Source organism: Neolamprologus brichardi, chromosome 15 (genome assembly GCF_056152115.1).
Source record: "Neolamprologus brichardi isolate AB-2024 chromosome 15, ASM5615211v1, whole genome shotgun sequence".
Taxonomy (NCBI): Eukaryota; Metazoa; Chordata; class Actinopteri; order Cichliformes; family Cichlidae; genus Neolamprologus; species Neolamprologus brichardi.
This window is the reverse complement of record NC_142118.1, coordinates 8,443,876-8,468,230: the sequence shown is the minus strand read 5'-3', so window position 1 is coordinate 8,468,230 and position 24,355 is coordinate 8,443,876. Positions and strand designations below refer to the sequence as shown.

The following is a 24,355-nucleotide window of genomic DNA, read 5'->3' as shown; positions in this document are numbered from 1 at the left end:
GAATATCAGCACAAATGCCTTGTACCAACTGTCTGCCACAGCGGTTACACAGGGTGATGATTTGGGTTTGTTTTGCAGCTACAGGACCTCGGCACCTTGCAGTCATCGAGTTGACCATGAACCGCTCTGTATACTAAAGTGTTCTGGAGTAAAATTTGAGGCCATGTGTCTAGCAGCTAAAGCTGGCCCAAATTGGGTCGCGCAAAGGACAATGACCTCAAGCACAGCAGCAAATCTACAACAGAATGACTGAAAAAGGGAAAAGAAAAAAAACAAACAAACAAGGCAATCAAAGTCCAGATCTAAACGCCACTTAAGTGCTGTGGACATCAAACAATTTAACAAGTTATAGCTGCTAAAGCTAGCTGCACAAACTATCGAATCATTTGGTGTACTTAGAGCTGCGTTACATAGTTGAGGTGCAGCTTAGCAGACAGCTGCTGGGTGCAGCTGCTGGTGTCAGCACCAACACGCCACACCTCTAATAATGCGTAACATTAGGTGTCATCATTTAACTGGGTGAGTTTACCTCCTGTTCTACTGTAACAAATGAGTTTTAAATGAGTATCCACATGAATAGACTCACTTGGGGAGTTGAAGGTTCAAGAAACAACACTGGCTTTATTTTCATGCCCACCTTTTGTAAAGTTCAAGATTAGGCCCTCCTCTCGATGGCTCAGTTATTATGGATGATCTATTATGAGTTGTGTTAGTAGTGAAACTGATGCTCAAGCTTTAAATCTGGCACGATGTGAAGGTTCATTGCTCGTGAATCCAATGGGCAGTCAAGCGTAGATACATATAGAAGTTTTACGAACAGTAAACTTAACGTAGCAAGTAAACACAGTAAAACAGTCTTACCTTGCCATATTTTTGTGCATAGGAGCCTGTGAGCAGAGAATGGAAGACAATAATCGTCTCATCCAGATCCCAAACAAACACCCTCTGCACATCGCAACAAAAAAGACACAATGCAAGAAATTTGAGTCTATTCTTCTGATTTTACAAATGGCCCTTATTTAATAAGTACATTTATTTATTAAGTACAAATGTTTCAAGCACAAGTCACTAATTTATCAACATTTTTCATTCCTGAATCTACTTATACTTCATGAACAAATGTAGAAGTGAATCTGTACATGAAAATATTATGATTGTCTAGGTGGAGTTAGAAAACAGACAAACATAGGCTACAATCATTATAGTAAGATGATAGCATGATTATTATACTACTATTATTGCCTATTGGTTATTATTTACCGCTTTCAAAAACACCATAAATCAATAAAATGCTCAGAATTACAGTCAGATTTAACCTAAAATTAAATTGTATGTAAAGAAAACCAAATAGGAGATATAAAGATGCAGACTTTAAAGTTTTTACTTAAACATATCCCAGCATTCCTTTTCTCTTATCTTAAAATATCTGGTCTTCCATTAAAAATGACTTCTATTATTGCTGGATGTCATCACCTACAGTCTAATATCTTGGCACTATCCCACTGGTGCTTTTTATTTATTTTTAATGAGTTTCTCGTCACAGGCTGACAGATCATGTTCTCCTTGTCGTCCATCTGTTTTCTTCTTTTTCTTATACTCTGTTAGCCTTTTTTTCACATCAGCTTTGATGTCCAAACCTGAGCCACAGTGAGCGTTCTCAGGAGAAACAATATTCTAAACCTCTGTTATTTCAGCCGGACCCTCGCTTTATGAAGAGGGCGCCTTTTCTGTCCTCGTCTTTGGATGCGATTGTTTCAGTTTCTTCAGTCTGTCTCCTGCTTTCTTGCTTTAGAGATGCAGGCTCAACTCTCACAACGCTGTCACCGCTTCTTTCTTTTTTTCCCCTGCCATCTAATCTAATTCCATCTAACGGTACATACTTCCTTATATAGAGAAACTGGGATGGAGCAGGATGCAGATTGCACAACCCTGCTGTTTCACAGTTTGATTTACTAATATAATGCGCAGTAGTACAAATAAAATAGTCGGGTGTACAGATTTTATAAATCTGCTGTTAATATGGCATCTACACTTTTTTTTTTTGTTTTACATATACGCATATTAGCAAATAAGGGCCAATATATACATTCAGGCCTGTATTGACAATGACAATGACTCTAATAGCTTCTCCTTGATTGAATTTGGAGACTAAAGTAAAGAAAATGGACAAAGATCAAAGAAAATACCATGTGTCCATGGAGAATTGAAGGGAGCATTCATTCAGTAATCTCGGTGCTCTCGGTGTATGTTTTCTAGTCTCTTACCTCCAGGTCACTATCAGGAGGAGGGGAGGGGTTGTTCTTGCGGCCCCTGCCCCGAGACTTAGACCCCCCACTCCGGCAGGCTCTGTCATCCAGCTCTTTGATGGGTGTGGAAGGGCTCTGCACTGTATCAAAGTCCCCTGAGAGTGCATATAAACACACACAGGGCTTTTGAAACATTTTAAATTTACATGTGATCAAATATCTGTCTTAAACTGCACAAGCAATCACAAACTAAAGTCACTCCATTAAAAGCAGCACTAATGATGCGGTTTGAGGTGATCCCACAGGTGCTCTGGAGTTGTAGCCACTTCAGGAGAAGCAATAATTCAAACCCTGTACAGTAATAAGCCATGTTGTCAGGTTTAATAATTCAAGGTAATTGGCATGACGGATCAACTTAAAGGCTACCAAGAAACCTAAACAAAAGTACCACCGGTATTCTGACTGATTCATGACAGCGTGCACATGCAAAGATTTAACGGGGTAGTGGGAAGATTGAAGTGTGCAATAAATTAGTTAGGTTAGGTAATGTGATGCTTCTTGCTAAGATACAGTACATACAATTTTCTTGAGGAGAATACATGGGAATGCTCCCAAAGGCTCAAACACACACACACGCACACTTTCCTAACGCCATATGCTCCCACTGCTGCGCGGTAACCAGAACCAGACTCTGAGCTTCGGCTCGCATATTATTATGTCTCAATCAGGGAGAAAAAGGGGGGGTGGGGTGGAGAGAGTGAAAAGAGGGAGGGGGGGGGTGGATAAAGATACTCACACACAAGAAAAAGTTGGTGATAAAAAAAAAAAAAGACACTCCTGGACAAAGAGCGAAAGAGAAAAAGTGAGAAAGCCAGCGGAAGAAAAAGAGCTAGTGACAGGAAGAATGATAAGCTCCTTTAATCAGGCTTCCTGAATTACAGCCAAAATAAACCAAATAATAATATGGAAAAAATGAAAAGCCGAACACGAATCCATATTCCTGAGCACAAGTGTGCAGTTTAAGTCCTTCTTGCTTCCCGCTTTCTCCTCCGGCTTGCCCACCAAAGTGCAATATTTAACGTGACTTGTCTCTAATCAAAGTCTCGGACGCTAATGTAAACACATGTCGATTCTCCAATTAGCCAGCGCAATGCCAGGTAACTATGGCTACAGTCTAAAGTTACTTCCTGTGCTTCATCATCGTAGAAAGAGGGCTTTGAACTCGGTTAACTTAAAACTGTGGAAACAAGATTATGAAACCGCAATCAGAAGTGGTGAAAAAAAATTCTGACATTTGTTTGCATATTTATGAAGTTAGAGCCGGGGTGTGGTGTTGGTAATTCGACTGCTTCTTCCTAAACTATGCCCATGTTAACACAAACCTGGGTGAAGTTCAGCAGCCTGTCCGGTTATGGCGGGGGCGGGATCTTGCAGCTGGTAGGCTGCTGTGGAACCGGTGCCATCCACGTTGTTGGAGGTCATGTACGTCCCGTAAGGGGAGGTGGAATAATACTGAGCATACTGGTTTTGGCCAAACGTCGTATATGAGGGATAATCCTGCGGAAAATAACAAGAATTATGAGCACGCAAAGACATACCAAGCAAACAAAAAGAAACAGGGAGACGGGGAGGTTTTCCTGAAAGCACCAGTCTGACTTCTGAGGACAGATTTTACAAGTGTTCCCTCTCATGTCTCTAATCTTTTGTCCCTGCCTTTCTGTATTTTATATCTCTGAAACAATTAAAACCTCGTGCTGCTGCTTTTTACAGACCCAGTGGAGATGGACGCTTTTTATGAGTCAGCTCTCTAAACCTGTCACTACATCCATCTCCAGAAGTCCTTAAACAAAGCCACACACAATAAGAAGGCGCAGTTGGTGTGTAGTCATACAGTGCAACACTTGTGCGCACGCTCTGAAGTATCGAAAGAAGTAAAGAAAAAATGTAAATGCAACAGAGTCATAGAAAGTAAGCTTGTTTCTACATAGAGATTTTTAATTTGACGTGCATTTGTTTCCCGGAGACCAACCATGACTTCGACTGTACTTTGCTTACCCAACAAGATTAACCCTAACCTTAAACCAACTTAAATGTTGCAATTCATGCAACTGGATCTTGCTTCTTTGTCCCCAAAAGGGAGGCAGGTCCCCACAGTGTGACTGTTTAAAAAGATTTATGTCCCCACAACATGAGTAATACAAGTACACACACATGCGCACACACTATATTCCCCCTTAATCCACCCACATGGGCCAAACCTTGACTTTCTTCCTGTAAACAGCCACATCTATCATAGTGAGACATTAAAATCCCCCTTTAAGCATTTTTACTACCACAATGCAATTCATCATATGGACATAGAGAAATATTCAGACCATAACACTCTTTCACAAAGACTAATTGTCTGTTTCTCTCCCAGAATTTTCCCTGTTGCAAGGTTGCATTGTGATGATGAAAATTGCGTGGGAGCATGCCTGGAAAATCATTTCTGGTCTGAAATCCTAATGCAACTAATATGAAATTTGGATCCTTTTTTCCCCTTTCTTTCTTTCTTTCTGCTTTGGAGACAGCATTATAAGATAATCACATTAAATGACAACAAAGAGCTAACACATTAGCTTCGTTTGATAGACCAACCTGTGTTCACAAATGCATGCGGTCGTACCTGCTGTGTGGCAGTGTAGTTGGCGGGGTTGGACACTGAGTTGTTGGTGGTGTAGAGGCCTGAGGAAGGAGTGAAACTGGAACCTGTTCAAAAATCAATCCCCCTTTAGCAAGAACTTAAATACCAAAAATGTTTAAGTTAAATAAAAGGCTGTGCTATAAACAGACCTGGCATTGGATAGGGGGAGTAGGCAGTCTGTCCAGGCTGAGGTGTGGTAAAGCCGGGGCTGTAGCTGAGGCCTGTCTGCAGAGGAGACTGACTCTGGGCTAGGCCGCTTTCTGTTTTTATGCCGGGAAGCATCACACCGAGGTCTATGGCAATTGAGAAGAGAAAAAAAAAAAGATATTAAATGTTTCAGCTTTAATTTGCAGAGTTTAACAAAAGTCTCTTCTTCCTCAGAAGACTTAGAGACTTCAATCTGCCACTGAGGGTGCTTAAGAACCTCTACTCCTGCGCCATCAAGAGCGTCCTGACGGGAAACATCTGCACCTGGTTTGGGAACGGCACCAAGCAGGACAGACAAGATCTGCAAAGAGTGGTGCGCTCGGCTGAACGCATCATTCAATCAGAGCTTCCTGACCTGCTGTCCATCTACACCAAGCAGTGCAAGACTAAAGCCAGGAAGATTATGATGGACCTCTCCCATCCCAACAATGGACTCTTCTCATTTCTTTTTATTCATCATTTCTTACGTAAACTGTTATTTGCACATTTTAACTGTAAATTTCTAAGTTAAAATCTACAAATTTTGTAGTAATCTGTTAATATGTAAATCATTTAATGGTCGGGCATTGCACAGCAATAAGCATTTCACCACATGTCGTACTGTGTATGGTTGTGTGTGTGACAAATAAAATTTGAATTTGAAAAGTATTGCATTAACTATTTATATATACACTGTCCCCAGTTTTAGAGGATCGAAATAAACTGAACAAACTAACCGAATTTTAATTATAAGGATTATTTTTATAACTATAATCCTTTGCAGTTAATGACTGACTGAAGTCAAGATACTATGGGCATCACTAAATGCTCCTTCCATGCTTGAAATGCTCTGCCAGGCCTTTACTTCCACCACCTTCAGTTGCTGCTTGTTTGAGGGTCTCGCTGCATTCAGTTTTGTCATCAGTAACTGCAAAGCATCCAATCAGTTTTGCAGCTGAATCTGAGCAGAGAGTAAAGCCCATAATACTTCACAATTCATCCTGCTACTTCTATCAGCAGTCACATCATCAATAAATACTAGTGACCCAGCTCCACTGGCACCCATACACATTAATCTCAGTTCCATGTGTCCAAAGATTTTTGTCAGAACTGTGCAGACTCTTAGATGTTTTCTGGCAAAGTCCACTCTGGCCTTCTTGTTCTTGAGTGTAACCAGCGGTCTGCACTTTGCTGGTCTGCATTTCCATTCATGAAGGCGTTGCTTGATTGTAGGCCTTGACAATGAAACACCTATCTCTGTGAAAGTGTTCCCGACGTGTTTAAATGTTCTGAAGTTGTTTTTCTTAACCACAGAAATAGTTCTGTCCTCATCCGCTTTAGTTAGCCTCTGTGTTCTTTCAAGACTTGGTGTTGCTGAGATGGGCAGTAACGCCGTAGATTTTTAAGAATCTACCACTGTCTTGGCCACTGTCTCTCTGATAGCTTTATTTGGGCTTCCCTCACTTACATCAACATCTCTTTACACCTCATTTTGACAGTTTTAATGAAGAATAACCAAAATGTAATATAAAAACACTTTGAATCAACTCTTCTCTTTTTATCTGCTTAATTTTTCATTGAATAACAAATGAATAGGCCTTACTGGGACACGAAACTGCTCAACAGTCAACTGCGCAATTAATTTTGAGCCTCTAAAAATGGGGAGACTGGTATAAAAATGGCTGTAATTTCTAAACAGTTAATACAATATGTCTGTGAAGGTTCTCAGTCATCCAGGTCATCGTAGTCAAAGGAGCTTGCAAAGAAAAGCGTCTGGACTTCTTTAAGTTACTTGAAGACGTTTCACCTCTCATCCGAGAGGCTTCTTCAGTTCTAAGGTCAAATGGTGGAGAGTCCCAGATATAACCCTAGTGGGAGTGTCCCCCCACAGAGGGACAAAAGGACCCCCTGATGAACACAATGAACCCACAATGAACCCACCCGAAACTCTGGCTGATTGGGACCCATACCCAGTTCCACACCTTGGCTCAGGCGATTAGAGGATCATCAGGGGGTCCTTTTGTCCCTCTGTGGGGGGACACTCCCACTAGGGTTATATCTGGGACTCTCCACCATTTGACCTTAGAACTGAAGAAGCCTCTCGGATGAGAGGTGAAACGTCTTCAAGTAACTTAAAGAAGTCCAGACGCTTTTCTTTGCAAGCTCCTTTGACAAGTTAATACAATACTTTTGTTAATTCAATTTAATTAAAGCTGGAAGTCTGCCCCTTCAATCACATCTTGATTGCTTGTTTTAAAATCCAGTGCGGTGGTGTACAACAGGAAAAGTTACAAAAGATTGTTTCATCGCCCCAATACTTATGGATCTAACTGCATATTGTCCTCATTCTGCTCCAAGTTCACTTTCAGTTCAGTTTATTCGAATCTTTGGCTGTACCCAGTTGCAATGATTGAATGGGTGAAAATATTTAATTTCTCCCCAAATAGAATACAGCATAATGAGTTTACTTCTAGTTTTTAAAGGGCGTCCAAACCAGTCACTCAGCACAAACACATCAACCCAGTTGCATGGGAAAACTTAGGTTTGAGTTTGAACAATGTCTCCTACCACAAAATAATAGCATATAAATAAGATTCCTTCTTTCACACAACACTTGCAGTTTAGTTTGTAAATCTTCAAAAAATAATTTTTCTGCAGTTTTTGTATGGACATGTGTGGGTAGAACTATGTGGCTTATTCAGCGTGTGTTGGTTCACACCATAGGTAGACAATCCGTAGGCCTGGCCTGTCTGAGAATAAGCAGTATAGACGGTTGATTGCTGCATGCTGCTGAACTGAGGTTGGCCGGTGTACGTCGGCATGGAAGGAGCTGCCGGCGTGGAGAGGATGTGAGGGTAGGGCCTATAAGAGAGAGGAAAGTGACAGTGGCAGTAGGTAAATTAGCCACTTGGTATATTATAGCATTTAGGACTTATTTCGTTGAGTAAAATTCAACTTTAGCTAACCTTACAGAATGTAAACAAAGATGCCTGTTCAGTTTTAAAACTTGGACTTACTTGGATGGGTAGAGAGGGGGAGAGTACTGGTGGGCTGAACGAGGGCTGTAGCCGCTGCTGGTGATTACTAAAAACAGCAAAATAATCGAAAACAACAAGGCAAAAACATGTTACGGATGGTGTCAACTCAAATCTGCTGTTTTTCTGAGCATTTACCAAAACCGCTCCTGAGCAGGACAATTCGGGGCCTCCAGCTTATTTGAGCCGAGATGCCGTTCCAGTAAACATAATTTGAAGCATTTTGAATGGAGGGGAGCCAAGTTCTTCCTTTAGAAATCACTGCAGTCCCTGAATCCCTTACAGTGGGCCTCATAGCAAAACACAATGTCTGTTTGTGGTCATTGAGATGTCAGAGCTCAGTACTGACAAACACCCTGCTGGGTTTAAACCCCTCTCTCTGTTTTGTAGAATGGCTTTGTGTGTGTGTTACAGTGTGAAAGAGAATGGAGGACGTGTGTGAGTCCAAAAAAAAAAAAAAGACAAGTGTAAAATGTCTCTGCCCCTCTCTTATCCCTCTGCCAGCCTTTGATGATGATGCAATCCAAGGACAGGCAATATTTCACTGGATTAAAGCTTTCAGCAGGTCTACCAGTGAGCTCAAATGGATGATGGTGTTTGTGTGACTTCTGTGCGTCTGAACAAAAACAGAGCAAGTCAAGCGGAGACCAGAAGGCATTTATATTTCTGCGTCTATCTATGGATGATTCAATTGTCAACTCACTGTACTTTTTTCCCCCATCTACAGTCTTACAGCAACTCCAAGTGCAGAGGGATTTGATTTTTTCAAACCTACACTGTTTTTAAAAAGCAGTGTATTCACCTGAATCACAGAATGTATATTATATATTGATCAGCTCTCTGACCAGTATCACAGCTACTTATACAACTACTACTACTAAAAAATAAATAAAGAAAAGATGGTCAAAAGGTTAAACTCAAGCCTGCAAATTTAAAATTAGCAATAGCTGTTTTGGGGAAGCAAGTTAAAAACTAACTATAATCTATGCAAAATACACTTCTCAAGTCCACACGCCATTATCCTGCCCATGATGCTTTGCAAATTCCTAGTCTTCCTTTTGGATTCTTAATGCTAGATTAATGAATAAACTCTGATTGACAGGTATGGACTTTGGTGATATTTATGAATTGTGTGCATATTTATCCAAGGGTCTGTGCTTTACCTGAGCCTGCGTATGTATCCAGGGCTGTGTCCCCTGTCGTAGTAACTGTATCGCTGTTGTTCAACGGCTCTGTTTTCACTTAAAGGAAAAGGAAAAGGTCAGTATTAGGGTAAAGCAGTAAAGACTTCCCACAACACACAGACAGAAACGAACCTTAGCGGGTAAGAGCAGAAAACGTCCATGCAATTCCAGCATGTCAACTTAATGCTGCGTGCAGGGTTCACATTGCAAGCGCTATTGAATTTCACAGTCTTTAAATGGCTCTCTGTAACCACTATGCTCGAAGCTTTTTACTTCGTCATTGTTTTCTGATGCTGTTTTTAAGATATGGATGACTTTGAAAACTATAAAATGTAAGTGACACATTCAAAAATGGATTAATGCAAAGTGATCCTTAACAAATATTTGCGATTTATTGCCCTCCCCCTGCAAATTTATCAAATTCACCTCTTTTCAGAGGGTCTTTGGTAGGAACCCTGTAAATATACTGTATTTAAAATAAAAAAATAAAAAAGAGAGAAAGAAACTTCACACACAGTAATAAACTGGGATGCAGAAAAACAATGAAGATTCAGAAAGCAGAGAAAAAATTCACAGCAAACCAAAAATCAGTCAGAGCAACTCTGGCAAGAACCAACAAACAAAACCCAAAATAAAAAAAACACAACTAACAACAAGTCAACAACCGTGGCTAGCTAAAACTAAAGAAAGGCATCCCTTATGCTTTTACTGTATTGCTGTAAAAATTTTTGCTCTGGGATTCACACACATGCACCTCTGTACCATATTCCTTGGAGCCTGTGGCAGGGGATGGGCTGCTGCAGCCCAACAGCCAATCAGCCGTGTTAAGAACGGTCATGCTTTCACCTATAGGGGTGCAAGGTGGGAAGGTGATGAGGATACGACCCACTGAAAACCAGATGCAGGTCAAAGGTATACGGGGTCACATGGTACTGATCTTTTTGTAGACATTTGCATTAAATATAAAAGAAAAAAAAACCATTCCCGAAATAGTTATATTGTGGGAATATTTAAAGACTTGTGGGGTTTTTTTCCCCATCGTCTTGCTTTCATGTTTTCTTGCCAAGTTATTAAGATGGTCAGTAACAATTTTGTCTCTATGCTAAATATGAAGCTAGAGTAAGGAAATGGTTAGCTTATAAAACTGGTAGAACAGCTGCTTCCCAGCGATCCAAAAGCTTAGAAACAAAATGTCATTAAAGGCATATATAACCCCCAACCTGCTGATTTTTTGTACAGATTAAACCAAACTGATTTCAGAACTCTAGAGGTGCTGGTAGGTGGATTTTGTTACCCTTGGACAAAGCCAGTTAAAGTTTTCCCACCTGTTAAGTCTAGTTTGAGTCTTAAAGCAAAGGTAATATATCCATTTGGGTGTAGGTCAAAATAACCCTTATTTATCTCACACTGGATTTTGGTAAGCCCTTCAATTCATTCTCTGTCTGAATAATTTTCCCTTTAAGTCATTCCATTTATGCAAGCTTTCTTGTAATTGGCTGCCCCTTAGGGAAAAAGAGAAAAGAAAAATAGCTGGCTGAGTCAATGTGATGCGAATGGTTGTCTATCTCTATGTGTTTTCCCCGCGACAGACTGACGACCTCTCCGGGGTGTACCCTGCCTCCCACCCTAAGACAGCTGAGATAGGCTCCAGCCAACCAGCGACCCTGAATTGGATAAACGGAAGAGAACGGATGGATTGGGCTCCTGTGCTCACATCCATAACCAGAAGGCTGTGATGACCATATTAAGGATATCCCCTCTTTATGATATCAAAGATCCAATAAAAAACTTTCTGAAACTGAGCATGTTTCAGAAGAAAGAACTGATGCTGCCATGTAGTGAGTCTTCAAGTCACTTCGGAGGAATTTTGGCCCACTCTTCTTTGCAGAATAGTTTCAATCCAACAACATTAAGGGTTTTTAAGCATGATCATCCTGTCATGCCAAAGAATCTCAATCAGAAGTCCAGACTATAACTAGGCCACTCCAAAACCTTTTTTTCCCCTGAGCCATTCAGAGGTGGAATGCTGGTGTTTCAAATCATTGTCCTGCTTGAGTATCACGGCATGAACTGATGGCCGGACATTCTCCTCATTCTCCAGAATTTTCTGGTAGAGAGCAGAATTTATGGTTCCATCAGTTATAGCAAGTCGTCCAGGTCCTGAAACATCAAAGCAGCCACAAACCATCCCACTACCACCACCATGTTTGACTATTGGTTTGCTATTTTTATGAAATACTGTGTTAGTTTCATGCCAGATAAAATAGAACTCAGATCTTCCCATAAGTTCAAGTGTTGTCTCATCAGTCCAGAGAATATTTTCCCAGAAGTCTTGGGCATCATCAAGTTTTTTGGCAAATGTGAATCTTTGTGTTCTTTTTGGTCATCAGTGGTTTCCTCCTTGGAACTCTCCAATGGGTGCCATTTTTGCACAGTCTCTTTGTTATTGTTGAATCATGAACACTGACCATAACTGAAGGAACGTATGGCCTTTTAGTTCTTTAGATGTTATTCTCAGTTCTTTTGTGACCTCCTGAATGAATTGTCGATGCGCTCTTGGAGTAATTTTGGTAGCTTGACCACTCCGGAGAAGGTTCACCATGGTTCCACGTTTTCTCCATTTGTGGAAAATAGCTCTCACCATTCAGTCCCAATGCCTTAGAAATGGCAGTTTCCAACCAGTGACATTAACCGATTCTAAACAGGTCTTACATTTCTATAGATGGTGGCATGATCTGTGACTTTTTGAGGTCTATAAGCCTATTTCACTTTGTCATACAGATTCTGTTTCAATAAGTTCTTGATTCAACAGGTCTGGTAGTAGCCAGGACTGGTTGTAGCTAATGAAACTGAACTGAATTTTGGTTAAACACATTTAATCCCTGATTCATCCACAAAAAGGAACATTTAGATAGCTTGAGTTAGAGTGAGAAATATAAATACATATACATTCTGGGGACATGTGAGGCTAACATTAATATGTCAAAGTAGAAGGTTATGCAACTTTTAAGACAGAGCTATTTTATTATAATACATGACAACTGTATCTGCTTTAACAAACAGCTATGAGATTAATCTCCTGGTATTTCTGTCTATACAAATATGTTCTTGCTAAAGTCTCGAGCTATTCTTCTAATTAGCAGCTCATCTATCATCACGTGATTACGCTTTTTAAAAGAAGAGGACACCTGTTAATCAGTTTATCATTCTACATAATGTTTTTCAGGGGTTTCTTTTCGCAAACGCCCATCACTAGCAACCATCTGAAAACTCAATTGAGTTCAGGACAACTTCATTAACCCCCTAAGGGAACAATACAATCCACTGGACAAGCTGTAATGAAGACAAATGAATTGCTATGGAGATGGCCTTTGGGCTGAGCGTTCGCTGATGTCAGGTGAGGGGAATGTTGAGTATGTAGATTGTTTTGGCTCTCTGTGAAGCCCGAGCTCTGTCTGCTTAAATCATTAACTGTGAGCTCATCAAAAATGATTTAATGTGCTCTAATACAGTCTCGGTGTGCTGTTAGCCCACATTGAGCATGTGTGACTGCGAGTATGTTAACACATCAAAATGACTAAAATACAGCATCTCACTTTTTCCATGACATTATTATTATTATTAGAAGTGGTTTCCACCGCCTGGTAAATCAGCAATAGATCAAACGATGGCCCTCAACAAAAGCACCATGTCCAGGGCTATATCATCAAACTGTCCTGACAGAAATGGTTCCAGAGGCTAGAGCATGAGAAAGTGGGAAGATCAAGGGTGAGAGGAGAAAAAAAAAGATTAATAGAAAGAAGGAGAAACGCATACAGACTCAGAGTAAAGAAAAAGAAGAAAAAGAGAGGAGCGGGCTCACTGGTGTTGACATATAAGAGAGCAGTGATGCTTTAATGCTCTTGTAGAGGAAATAGTTTCCAGTGGGATTTTGAGCTTGCTCTCCAACACACACTTACAGACACTTTGCCAAGCCGTTAGCGGAGGAGTGCAGAAGTGCTTCGCCGTGTGTTTACACACATTCTCCGGTGGTTTATTCAAGAGCTCATGCCAGCTTGGAAGTGTGTATGCATGCATTTGTATGTGCGTGTGTCCCTCCATCTCCATAAATTCCTCAAAAAGTATTTATCTCTACATGCTGAAAGGATTTCTGACTGATGATTTTGCAATAAATTTCATTGCATTACATTTTTCTCATCAAATGCTCTTGCGTTAAGTGACTTTCAACATGTGCATTGGACCTCCTTTGGCGTTAAGATTATATTAAAAAAAGGAATAAAAGACAATGAGTATTCTGAATGGAGGAGTTTAGACTTTCAACTACATTTTACACAACGTTAAAAAAAAATAGAAATCAGTAAATTCACTGTTCCTGCATCAATGGCTCTCTCCTTTCTTCGAAGAAATAATTCACCCTTTAACTTTAATACATCAGGGACCTTTATGCAGGATTTCAAGTAAACGTACATACTGGCAAATTTGTTTTCTAGCTTAGAGTTAGAAAGGACTAAGATCATTTTCAGAGGGTCAGATTAGTTAGCCTTGAAACACGTGAAACTGTTGGCTTTTTCCTGTCCAAATGTAACCAATCTGGCTTACCAGCACCTTTTTAAGCTTAAAAATGAACAAATCTTGTTTGTTTAGTTCAAAAGGGAAACATATAGGTTTTATTTATTTATTTCTTATATAGTATATTTGATATTTATGTATCTGACATACCCCATGTTGGTGTTGTTCCTGGATAAACATTGCATCTAACGGATGATGTTGTCTGAGCAATCAGTTAGCATTAGCCAAGAGGTTAGCTAATGCTATAATGAAACTATCACTTGTAGCTAAGCAACATTGGTAACCTAAGTTTAAATCTAAATGTAACCCAAACAATATTTATCATATTGTATAAATGAATGAAGAAAATGCTTGAAATGCTTAGCATTTGTTCCAGAAAAGAATTTTATACTAACAAAAGCCCCCCCACCCCAACATAACAAAGCTATGACATCACAACATTATTGGTCAGCTGTAACGTTCATTCTGGACCAACATTAATATGACGATGTGGGAAAAGCATCCACACAGGGATATTAGGTCATGCCTTTGACTACAGTTGGCCATAGTCAGACAGTGGTTTTGTGACACAGTGGGCAGTCAATAATGCAAAGATCTATTGCAGCAGCACATCAGATGTCCTTTTTCATGGAAGAAGATTGCAAACAAAGAAAGATTCATATAATTTAACGTCAACCTTTATTTTGGAAAAATAAAACTTAATTTTTAAAATTCTTAGTTCTTTTTTTGTGCTTTACTTAAACTGGCATCTTAGACTGGGAGAGAGCTGCTCAGCTACTTGAAAGTAACGTGGGATGGTGAAGAAGCATTGGGGTTGCCATGAGCCCATAAGCCCACTTTTTCTCAGAAAACAACTAAATCTATGCATTTGCCATCATATTGACTTCCTCTGGGAACGTGTGCAGATTTATTAAGCAGTCGACACAGATAGTTTTTTCTTTGAGTTTCAGATACACAGCTGAATACAAAATACTGGAGCCCCTAAGAAAACGTCCTAGAAATCCCATCTTCTCACCTCCTGTTCCATTGGTGGTGATAGACGGGCTGCCAAGGTTGTTCTTGTCCAGCTTGGAGCCTGTTGAATCTCCACCTCCCACTCGGTTATGAGGACTGGCTAGGTCCTGCATTTCCATAGACCTATTTGGGGACAGAAGATGGCAAGGAAAAAGAGGTAAACTCTCTTCTACTGTTATGTGTTGTTTTTATTCTATTTAATGAATAGCAGATCAATGCCAATATGTTCTCACAGGTGGAAATTTACATCGACCATACATTATGTTAAGATCCCACTGTACTGTAGATCCTCACAGTCATAAACTTCATACTTCTCAGCACCAGTTAGCTTACATGAGCATGTGTTCAGAGGGGCTACACCTTGTATGTGGGCCTGCTGGCTCTTTTATGGTGTGGCGGTATGTGTGTGTGTGTGTGTGTGTGTGTGTCTGTGTGTGTGTGTGTGTGTGTGTGTGTGTGTGTGTGTGTGTGTGTGTGTCTGTATAAATTCTGGGCTCCAATACAAACCCACAGCCTGCCAGCGTGCTTTAGTTTTACAATGTGTTCCACATGCATGACTGGGACGAACCAGCACACAAGGTGGTAATGGTAAAGTGAGAGTGTGTCTGCGTGTGTGCGCGGATGACTGGAAGTGGAAGTAAGTAAGACATGAACAGAGTGCAGATGCACACAGTGGAATAAAAGTCTGCCTTTTGTGTATTACAGTTTATTGTGGCAACAACTGCTCTCTCTATAGGCTCTATAACCCCTAACTAAGAGGTAAAAATCCTATTAATACATTTTTATAGTTGTAGATTTCAAGCAAATGTATATTAAATACTTTATTCAGACTTTTCACCACTGTTACCACAAACCCACATTTCAGTACATTCGGACCAAGCCTGTAGTTTCATGTAGAATCGGTCTGTGTGTGGACAATACTTCTTACGAATGTGCGTGTGTGCATATTTCTGAGCACTGACTCATGCTGCCCGCAGGTTGGTCACACTTGTGCTCTTGTGTGAGACATCAAAGCCAGAAATGACAGAGATGGAAGAAGAATAAAACAAATGCGGGCCGCTGCAGCTCGGTGTGTGTTTATGCACGCGCGCGTGTGTGTGTGTACGAAAAGAGAGCGTGTGCATCTGTGTGGCGGTCTGGCAGAAGGCCATCTCAATGCTATGGGCAGATAGTATCTCCACACATGACTGCAATCCACAGTCGGACTGACGGGTATAAACATATAGCTTTCAGCAAACGAGAAAGACCCTGCTAAACGGTGCAAAATGGAGAATGCGTGAAAGATAAACACTCTAAATCAGCTCTCTCCATTTCGGTCAACTCTTCTTTTTGTTTCCTTATTTACGGCTAAACACTCATTTTGTTCTCCCGTTCATTGCATGGACGTCAACGACAGTTTACGGCGGACAAAATAAACGAGCCAAGTCCTACCTTCAAACAAAGGCCTTAAGTGTATCTGCTACACAAGGGAAAAGTTAAGAACTTTCACAGGTTATGTTGCCGCCACCACTTCGTTTCCCACCCCCAACCCGCATTTCTTTTTCTCTCTATCATGTGCTTAAACCCCGTCATCCATCCTTTTCTTTTGTCTTTCAACAGCAGGAAATGATTCTGTCTCCCCTTCTTGTTTTTTCCTCTTTTCCCTCCGTTTCACTCCTCTCGGGAGGCGATGGCAAGAGTTGTGGTGTTTCATAAACTCTTCTCTGGTTTTCACATCATGGCTCGGTCATTGAAAAAATATGCTCTATATTACCGAGATGCACGGCGCGTTTTGTTAAATTAGCAGATTTAGGCCTGTAGCTGGTTGTTTTTGATTTATCTACTCCTTTCCCCCCTCTTAACTGAATAAGTTGCAGTATATAAACAGAAGTCCATTTCAGAGGATTTTTTATGCAAGAAAGTGCCTTCTTGTCAATTCCTTCTGAAGGCAAAAAAAAAGAAGAAGAAGAAAAAGAAAAGTAGTAAAAAGCTGCAATGCAGCTGTTAAGAAGTATAAACTGCTTCATCAATAAGCTACCAAAGGGGGACAAAAGGGGAAAACAGGCAGTAAGAGAAGAATGGCAAAGCTACAGGATCCTGGCATGCAGTAAGTCAAATCTCCAAATTGTCAGGTTGCAGCTACTTGGTTTCTGCAATTTAAGCTATTTCAGACTAGGATAAGTAGTTAAAGTGGATAATTAAAAAACAAAAACAAAACCGTCTACATTTGCCAGCACTTCAGGCTATCAACAGCTAACTAGATACAGCATGCTACAGCAGTCTTTTGACACTGTAAAGATTTTTGACTCTCGATGTCTGATGAAGCTCCCAGCGCACAGTTTTTGTGCTGATGTTAATGCCTCAATAATAAAGCTTTCAGCTGATCGTAGAATCCCCAAGAGGGGAGGAATTCCACAAACTGGAGGGGGCATTGTAGTACAGAGACAGACAGACTGCACTAAGGGTGCTTGATTTTCCTGAATTCAAAGATTCAGAGGTGTAGCATTTTAGTGCATATAGTTGATTTCCTAATTCGACTAATTGATGTACTGACTGTGTGTAAAGCACGTTCCCTTTTTATTGTTTGTTTGATCAAATCAGTATATCTTTTCCTCTTTGTGAGTGCGTGTGTGTTGTGTGTGTAGGTGTGCAGTTTTAGGACACAGAGGTCTTGGGGAAGTGTTGATGACCTCATCACTGCTTGCAACTGCAGTGAAACCTCACCTCTCTGCACCATGACTAAAGAACTAGGACGGACACACACAGAGACACAGACACACACACACACACACACAAAGTTCTGAAAAAGCACATTCTGTATCTCACATTATGCAAACAGACACATGAGCGTACCTGACGTCTGAAGGGTCTGGAACATGAGATTCAGTGTGTGATTTCTTTACCTGCCGAGACAACAGAGGAAAGGAAATGTTATTAAACACACACACACACACACACACACACACACACACACACACATATACAGTTCATGTGAAAACGCATTTAGTGTGTCATAAACGGGCCTCATAAACCAGTTTGCAAACAGGACAGATTATATTAGTATTAACACCGAAGGGGCTAACACATTTAACTAAGAAATTAAGGTTTGCCAGTTCGATCCTGGGAGGAGACACAAATCCCTTCGGGCTTGCATTTGGGAAGGGCGTCCCGCATAAAAATCTGCCAATTCCAACATGTGCCACTACCCGCCGTGTTAATATGTGAGCAGCTGAACACAGATCTTTTTCTCTTTTTTTCATATACTAGAATCATCACATTTTGAACAACACCAAATACAGAGAAAATTCTGCCAAGGAGGCATTAAAAACCCAAATCGCATCATCAGTTATCTCAACGGGAAATTACATCACATTAAATGTGACTTGTTTTCTCATTTTCAAATGTTAAATGTTTAAAAAGAAATAAATCGGGACGTGGTGTCAGTAGCTGTAGCCGCCACTGTGACAGAAGTACTAACGGGCATCTAAGTGACAGATATTAATTTCCCCTTGTTCACCCGTGACCTCACTCCAGCTCACTCTCAAGCCTCATTTTCAACCCTTAAAGAGTTGAAAGGTCACGGCGGGGTCATGTTAGGTCAAAGCACGGGGTTTAGTCTTCGCCGTTAAACAGGTCACCACAGACACTAAAACAAGCCTTAACTTTTTTGTGTGGGTGGGGGGGGGGACATTTGGCCATGTCAGTTAGTGTGCTGGAACTTTTTACTTCTTCACTGATGTAGGGAAGAAAAAAAGAATCAAGAAAACACTCTTCAGCCGCAAACTTTCTCCCTGTGCTCACAGGCAGGCTGTGTGTGAGGGTATGTGCAGCTAGACTGCAGACCAGTGGTTCTCTATTAAAATTCCTCTGTCTTATTTGCAACAGGAACTAATTAGAACAGTAAATGCAGGGCGGAGCCAGGGCCAATGTGTACCAGCTGCCCTATAATCACTGTGTCAACACACTGTTGAGGTGTAGGGCACGTGTGGGGTGCCAAAGACACACACCCGTACATGGAAATGCACATACAGACGCACACCCGCACCACATTCAAGCAGTCATTTGCACATTATCGCAATCACAGGTAAGTATACAGAGAAAGTGCATGGCTAAGCAGACTCTGAACTGCAGGTATGTAGACATTTCAATATTTATGTGTGTGTGTGTGTGTGTGTGTGTGTGTGTGTGTGTGTGTGTGTGTGTGTGTGTGTGTGTGTGTGTGTAGAACACACTGTGCTGTTATGGTTCTGATTAGAGGGTCCTGCTGTGAGTGAATAAGAAGCAGCACTTAGCTGTTTAAGACGGGGTTCAAAGGTTAGCCGGTGCCCTAGTATGGATCACTTTACACACGCGCACACACACACACACACACTAAGTCACACACACAAGCCACTTTCATGTCACGTTTCATGCTTTAGTGAAATTTAACAAGGCTGTCACTCACGACATCAGCGCCATGGCCGTGAGAAACTGCAATGCACATGTAACGTACACATAGGGCTACATACAGCACGCAGGTGTACACACAGCTCTCGTGCGTATACACACACACACACACTTGAAAATACACAAGCCGGGCTGTTTCTGTCCCGGCATGATCTGTGAAAGCACACGCGGGCTTTGATCCTGAAAAGCTTTTATCGTCGTGCTTTATCCCCGCGCACGCTTTCCCTCCGCGTCGAGCGCGGTCTAGAGGCTCTCACCTCTCTTAACATCTCGCCACTTTTATCTTTTTCAGTCGGATCGAGGACAACTAGTTTCACATTTAAACAAATTCCACACATTGATTTTACTCCACTAACTTACTGATCTAATCACATCGCGATTTCTTTTTAACATAATAAAACAATCAAAAGCATTATTTTTCCTGTTTCATCCAGTTTTCATTTGTTCCACTTGTTTTGGCTTTGATCAATACAGACTTTAACCATTTTCATCGACTATATTATTAAACTACATTATTGATGTCAACTTGCAGCACATTAAAAAAAGCTACAAATAAATGATGACTAAGCCCCGCATTTAGATAGTCTATGCTATTCTTCCTTTATTTTGTAGTACAACGCACCAATTTTCATTTCTAATACTGAAACGACACACCTCTGAGTCCACTCTTTGGTGGCCACTATGCTCGAAGACCCCAATTGTGTCACTTGAGCCATTTAAAAAGGTGACCTTTGACCTGGTTGGCCAGGTGACCGGTCTAGAACACTACCTAGGCAGCCCGAGCACTCCCTACGGGAAAAATACAAGTGCTACAGGTAATTAGCACTAATAACAATGATTTATTAAAGGGACTTATACACTGCTGTGTTTGTGTAACTAATGATGTTTGTTCAATCTAATGGATGTAATAATAACGTGAGGCCTTCTTTGGCCTTAAGAAGCACTAACGCGTATGTGAGAGTCAGAAATAAGCAGAAGCTGCCCTTGGTCTAGTCAGAGTTGTGTTTCCTTCTCTTGTTCTTCTAAAAAGAAAAGTTCACCACAGAATCCAAAAGTGTTCATAAAAATGGTGCTCGAACGAGTTTTTTGTTATTTTCTTTGATACATTATGGAAGCTCAGTGCAGGAAGACAAAACAAGGATGGAGAATGAAGAACAACACATAATCCAGCACATCAGCAATAAGTGAGTTACACACAGACTTAATATTTGATGGTTTTAAAAAACACAATTTCTACATTTGTCTACAAATAAGATTTTATGGTTCACAATTTTTTTTAAAGTTTTTTTTTTTAATTTCTGTCGCTATCCTACTTTGATCAAAATTGTAAATTTTTTTTAAACTTTTTTAAAAACTGGACAATACAGATGAGGTTACATTTTCTACATTAACATTTAAAAAAACAAGTGGAATATTTTACAGTATATGTGAAAACAGTCCTATGAAAAATAAAACACGCCTTGTATTAAAAGCACAAAGAAAAACGTATTTACACAGAATTACGGTAAAAGCGTGTCTTATTTAAGTAAAACAAATGTTAATCCAGTAACACTGCTGTCGCCATACCTTTAAAAATTCTCCGAGTGCTGTGTCAAATGATGTCCAACTTACATTTGTTCACAAATGAGCAAAATACGTAAGAATATAGAAAATATCTCAGTTGCTTGAATAAAAATAACTAGCATTACTCTGAGCGTGGAACGCACTCACGTCCATACAGACCGAGAGATCCTTTTCTTACCTCAGGGTGTAATCGGGTCCGTTAGCAGTCCTTTACTTCCACAAAGCATTACAGAGCTGTACGATCCACCAACTTCCCCTTCCCAGGCAGGCTCGCTGGTCTCTCACACACTATCGGAAAACACACTAAGCGCTCGTCTCTGTCTACCTGCCTCTCCTCACTTTGCACTCCAGGTGTTACGTTTATCTAGTTTCTGCTTTAAGGGAGCAAATGACGACTTTTTTCCTGCTTCCTTTTGTGACGCTCCCTTTCACTCAGAAGAAATATCTAGGGGCTAGAAAATGACGACCGCACAAAAACCAAGCGTTTTCTCTTCCTCTCTGTCTCTAAGGTCAATCCATGCTCAGCTTCTGTCTTCTCGACTCCAGTAATGGGGAACATTTCACTCGTCCCATTTCCCTCCTCCTTTGCCTCCACCCCCTCTTTTTCTCTTCTCCTCTTCCTCCTCCTCCTCCTCTCTCCCTCCCTCTCTCAGCTGTCACTCATTACAGGCTCACTCAAGCTTACGTTTAAACCCAAAGAACTTTTTAAATGTAACAGATGTCATTGTTTTTATGTGTGGGTCCAATCCTAACATAGGCACCGTTAAACGTAATTCCCTAACTCGATTGTGAATGAAAACATAAAAGGAAGAGAATTTAAATGAAAAACAGAAGTAACTAAGTTAGGAAACATCCGAGCTGTACACACGTTTTTAGGATGTTTCCTAAAATCAAAGACTTCCACGTATATAAATCCTGCTGATGGCAGCTCTGCCGTGATTACTTCCATGAAGCTGAAATGGTGTGGACGCAGTGTCAATATCTTGCTGTGCAGTAGAAAGTACAGGCCAGACCATAAACTTCACACCATGCAGGAGACCCCCCTACACACACACCACTACCCCCACACACCCTCCCCCATCTCACCCACTGACTCACATGTGCACCTGAGCACACGCGCACACGCATACTTTCAATCTGTGTTAACTGGAAACACACGTCTGCACATCTGTCTCATATGTGAAGTCTAACAGAGCTAGTGCAATGGACTGAGTGTAATATCAAATCACACTCACACACAGACAGACAAGCGGCCAGTTTCCTCTGTCTGAAGATGGCACCCTTTCACAACAACAGGGGTCAAAGTGGGCTCGGAATGATCTGGACCGGCGTTCCGGCACTGTCAACTAACAAGCAATTAACTCCAAAAGGCATCTTAAGACGTGTTACCGTCAAACAAGTTAATGTTTCATGGAGATACTTGCTCAGTAACAAGAAAATAAAGACATCCCACAGCCCACTTAAACCCTCCACACATCCTTTCCTCTCATCCGTGTGATGCGTTCAAGGTGTAGATATAAACTGCTCCTCAACTAGCTAGCGGTACTGAATGCAGCTATGAGCAGTAACTTTTTTTTGTCTTTACTTGGGAGATAAATTAAGATGCATCTTTGTGAGCCTCTGAACAAATATCAGCAAGTACACAAACGGGAATATGTTTGTCACAAAATAGAGAAAAATGTAAGAAAGAGGACAGGAGGTACGGAATGCTCAACAAAGCATTGTAGAGCAGGCTAAACAGGTTGGCTTGTGCTATTATGGTGAAGTTCACAGTGATACACTATATGCTGGACGGGTACACAGGAGACACGGCATTCAAGATCAGTGTTAGGTTACATCAAAAGGTAGCAAAAATCTGTTTATATTTAAGGTAAAGATGCTGATTAGATTTACTCACTCAATTCTACCTTTTATATTAGCTTCACAGTCTTTGCGGACTGGAAAATCAGCCATGGCTCATGAAACATTTGCTTATATTTTGTAGAACCCACAGAGAGCCATAAATCAGGGTAGCAGCTTGGGTCAGCTGATCACAGCTTCACAAGTGATTCTTTTACCCATACGGTGCCTCTACAACCAATCTTAGGGTTCCTCAACATGCCAAATCCCACTTTAACCCCTGGAGACAGACTCAAACACACATTTGCACACTCACTAGGAGTTAAGCAAACAAAAGTGAATGATTTCACACTCATACATGCGCCTAATCTAGGCCACTGCAAATTTCTGACACTCACTTCTTTACCTAAACGTCACCATAGAACCAATACTGGGATCGGATTGCCCACATTACAAAACTGGCTTTATCAGCACAGGATCATGCGTATAGTTTTGAGATACATGTTTTTCGCGATTTCCCAGTAAACACAAGACTAATGCTATTCTGTTTATACTGCTATGGTTAAAATGGGAAAAAATAGAGATCATTACTTTTTTCCCCATGATTTGAAGAAAAAAAAAATCTGAGTTTTAAAGCTGAAAGGACCTAAAAAAAAAAACAACAAAAACACATTTAACACAAAAGCACTTGAGGAGAAAAATATTTCATGAAGCAAACTCTTGGCATCTGACTCCCTCAGCACATTTTGGAGAGACGTGGCCCAATTTTAGTCCTGTTTAACCCAGAGGGGAAGAAAAGAACTTTATATTACATGAAGGTGCCTTGTGAAAAAAATTTATGAATTTAGACACAACAAAACTCCTCCTGTTCACATTTTAGACCTCATATTGTTGCATATTGCTGGGGAAACCAGTGGATCTTGTCTCTTTTAGATTTATGCACACAAAGCATCACATTTCTAAAGTTAGTATTAACATTTTAGTTTTAGTTATTGCATTTTTTGCTGTTTCAATATGTGTGTGGATGGGTTTCAATGTCAAAGCACTTAAAATTCTGGAAAATATGAGATGTAAAACATGATGTGTAGGCTTTTTATGCTGGTGATGCCACTTTAAATAGACCGATCAAGAATGAATTGACTGTTAATAGTTGCAAATGGTGGCTAGATACGATTATAACACAACAAAAGTTTTAATTGGCATGAATGATCCTTCAACAACATTCAGAACATTTTGAATGTTGCTGTGTGCGTAGACGGCAATAGAAAATAGCTAAGGGAGCAGCAACAAATCTATACAGGCCTGGAGACCAATCTGGAACAGAGCCACTGTCTCCAACTGTGCTCCAGCCACCTTTAGCTCGCTCACCATAGTGACAGCATGCGGCCCCGTCCCAAAGCATTTATCCCCAGCCCCAATAAACTCCGTGATTGATAGACTGTCTGGAGGACCTGTGTGCACAGATCATGGCGAATGTCTGTTGAAAGTGTGTTATATGTGGATGCCGACGTGCGTTCGCGTGTGTGTGTACTGGACGTTTGAGAGTGAATGTGGAGGACTGGCTGTCAGAACAGATTAGGGTGTTGCCGAAGCGCTTGACAACTCAAGCAC

General features: G+C 40.8%; 1 protein-coding gene across 5 annotated transcripts in view; it reads right to left on the bottom strand.

Annotated features, from left to right (window-relative positions):
• eya4 (EYA transcriptional coactivator and phosphatase 4) overlaps positions 1-24,355 on the bottom strand; it is a 51,977-nt gene that overhangs the window by 10,641 nt on the left and 16,981 nt on the right. For 3 of the 5 annotated variants that reach the window (XM_006797177.3, XM_006797176.3, XM_087852891.1), the window contains exons 3-13: positions 17,750-17,799; positions 14,919-15,040; positions 10,097-10,180; positions 9,314-9,391; positions 8,133-8,199; positions 7,835-7,977; positions 5,079-5,222; positions 4,912-4,994; positions 3,629-3,803; positions 2,265-2,401; positions 862-945 (exon numbers count right to left, since the gene is read on the bottom strand). In XM_006797177.3, the coding sequence (XP_006797240.2) occupies positions 862-945; positions 2,265-2,401; positions 3,629-3,803; positions 4,912-4,994; positions 5,079-5,222; positions 7,835-7,977; positions 8,133-8,199; positions 9,314-9,391; positions 10,097-10,180; positions 14,919-15,040; positions 17,750-17,799 (1,167 nt within the window). Of the gene's footprint in view, positions 1-861; positions 946-2,264; positions 2,402-3,628; positions 3,804-4,911; positions 4,995-5,078; positions 5,223-7,834; positions 7,978-8,132; positions 8,200-9,313; positions 9,392-10,096; positions 10,181-14,918; positions 15,041-17,749; positions 17,800-21,083; positions 21,461-24,355 lie in introns of those variants that run through there. The other 2 variants (XM_035910526.2, XM_035910525.2) reach the window with 2 other exon arrangements.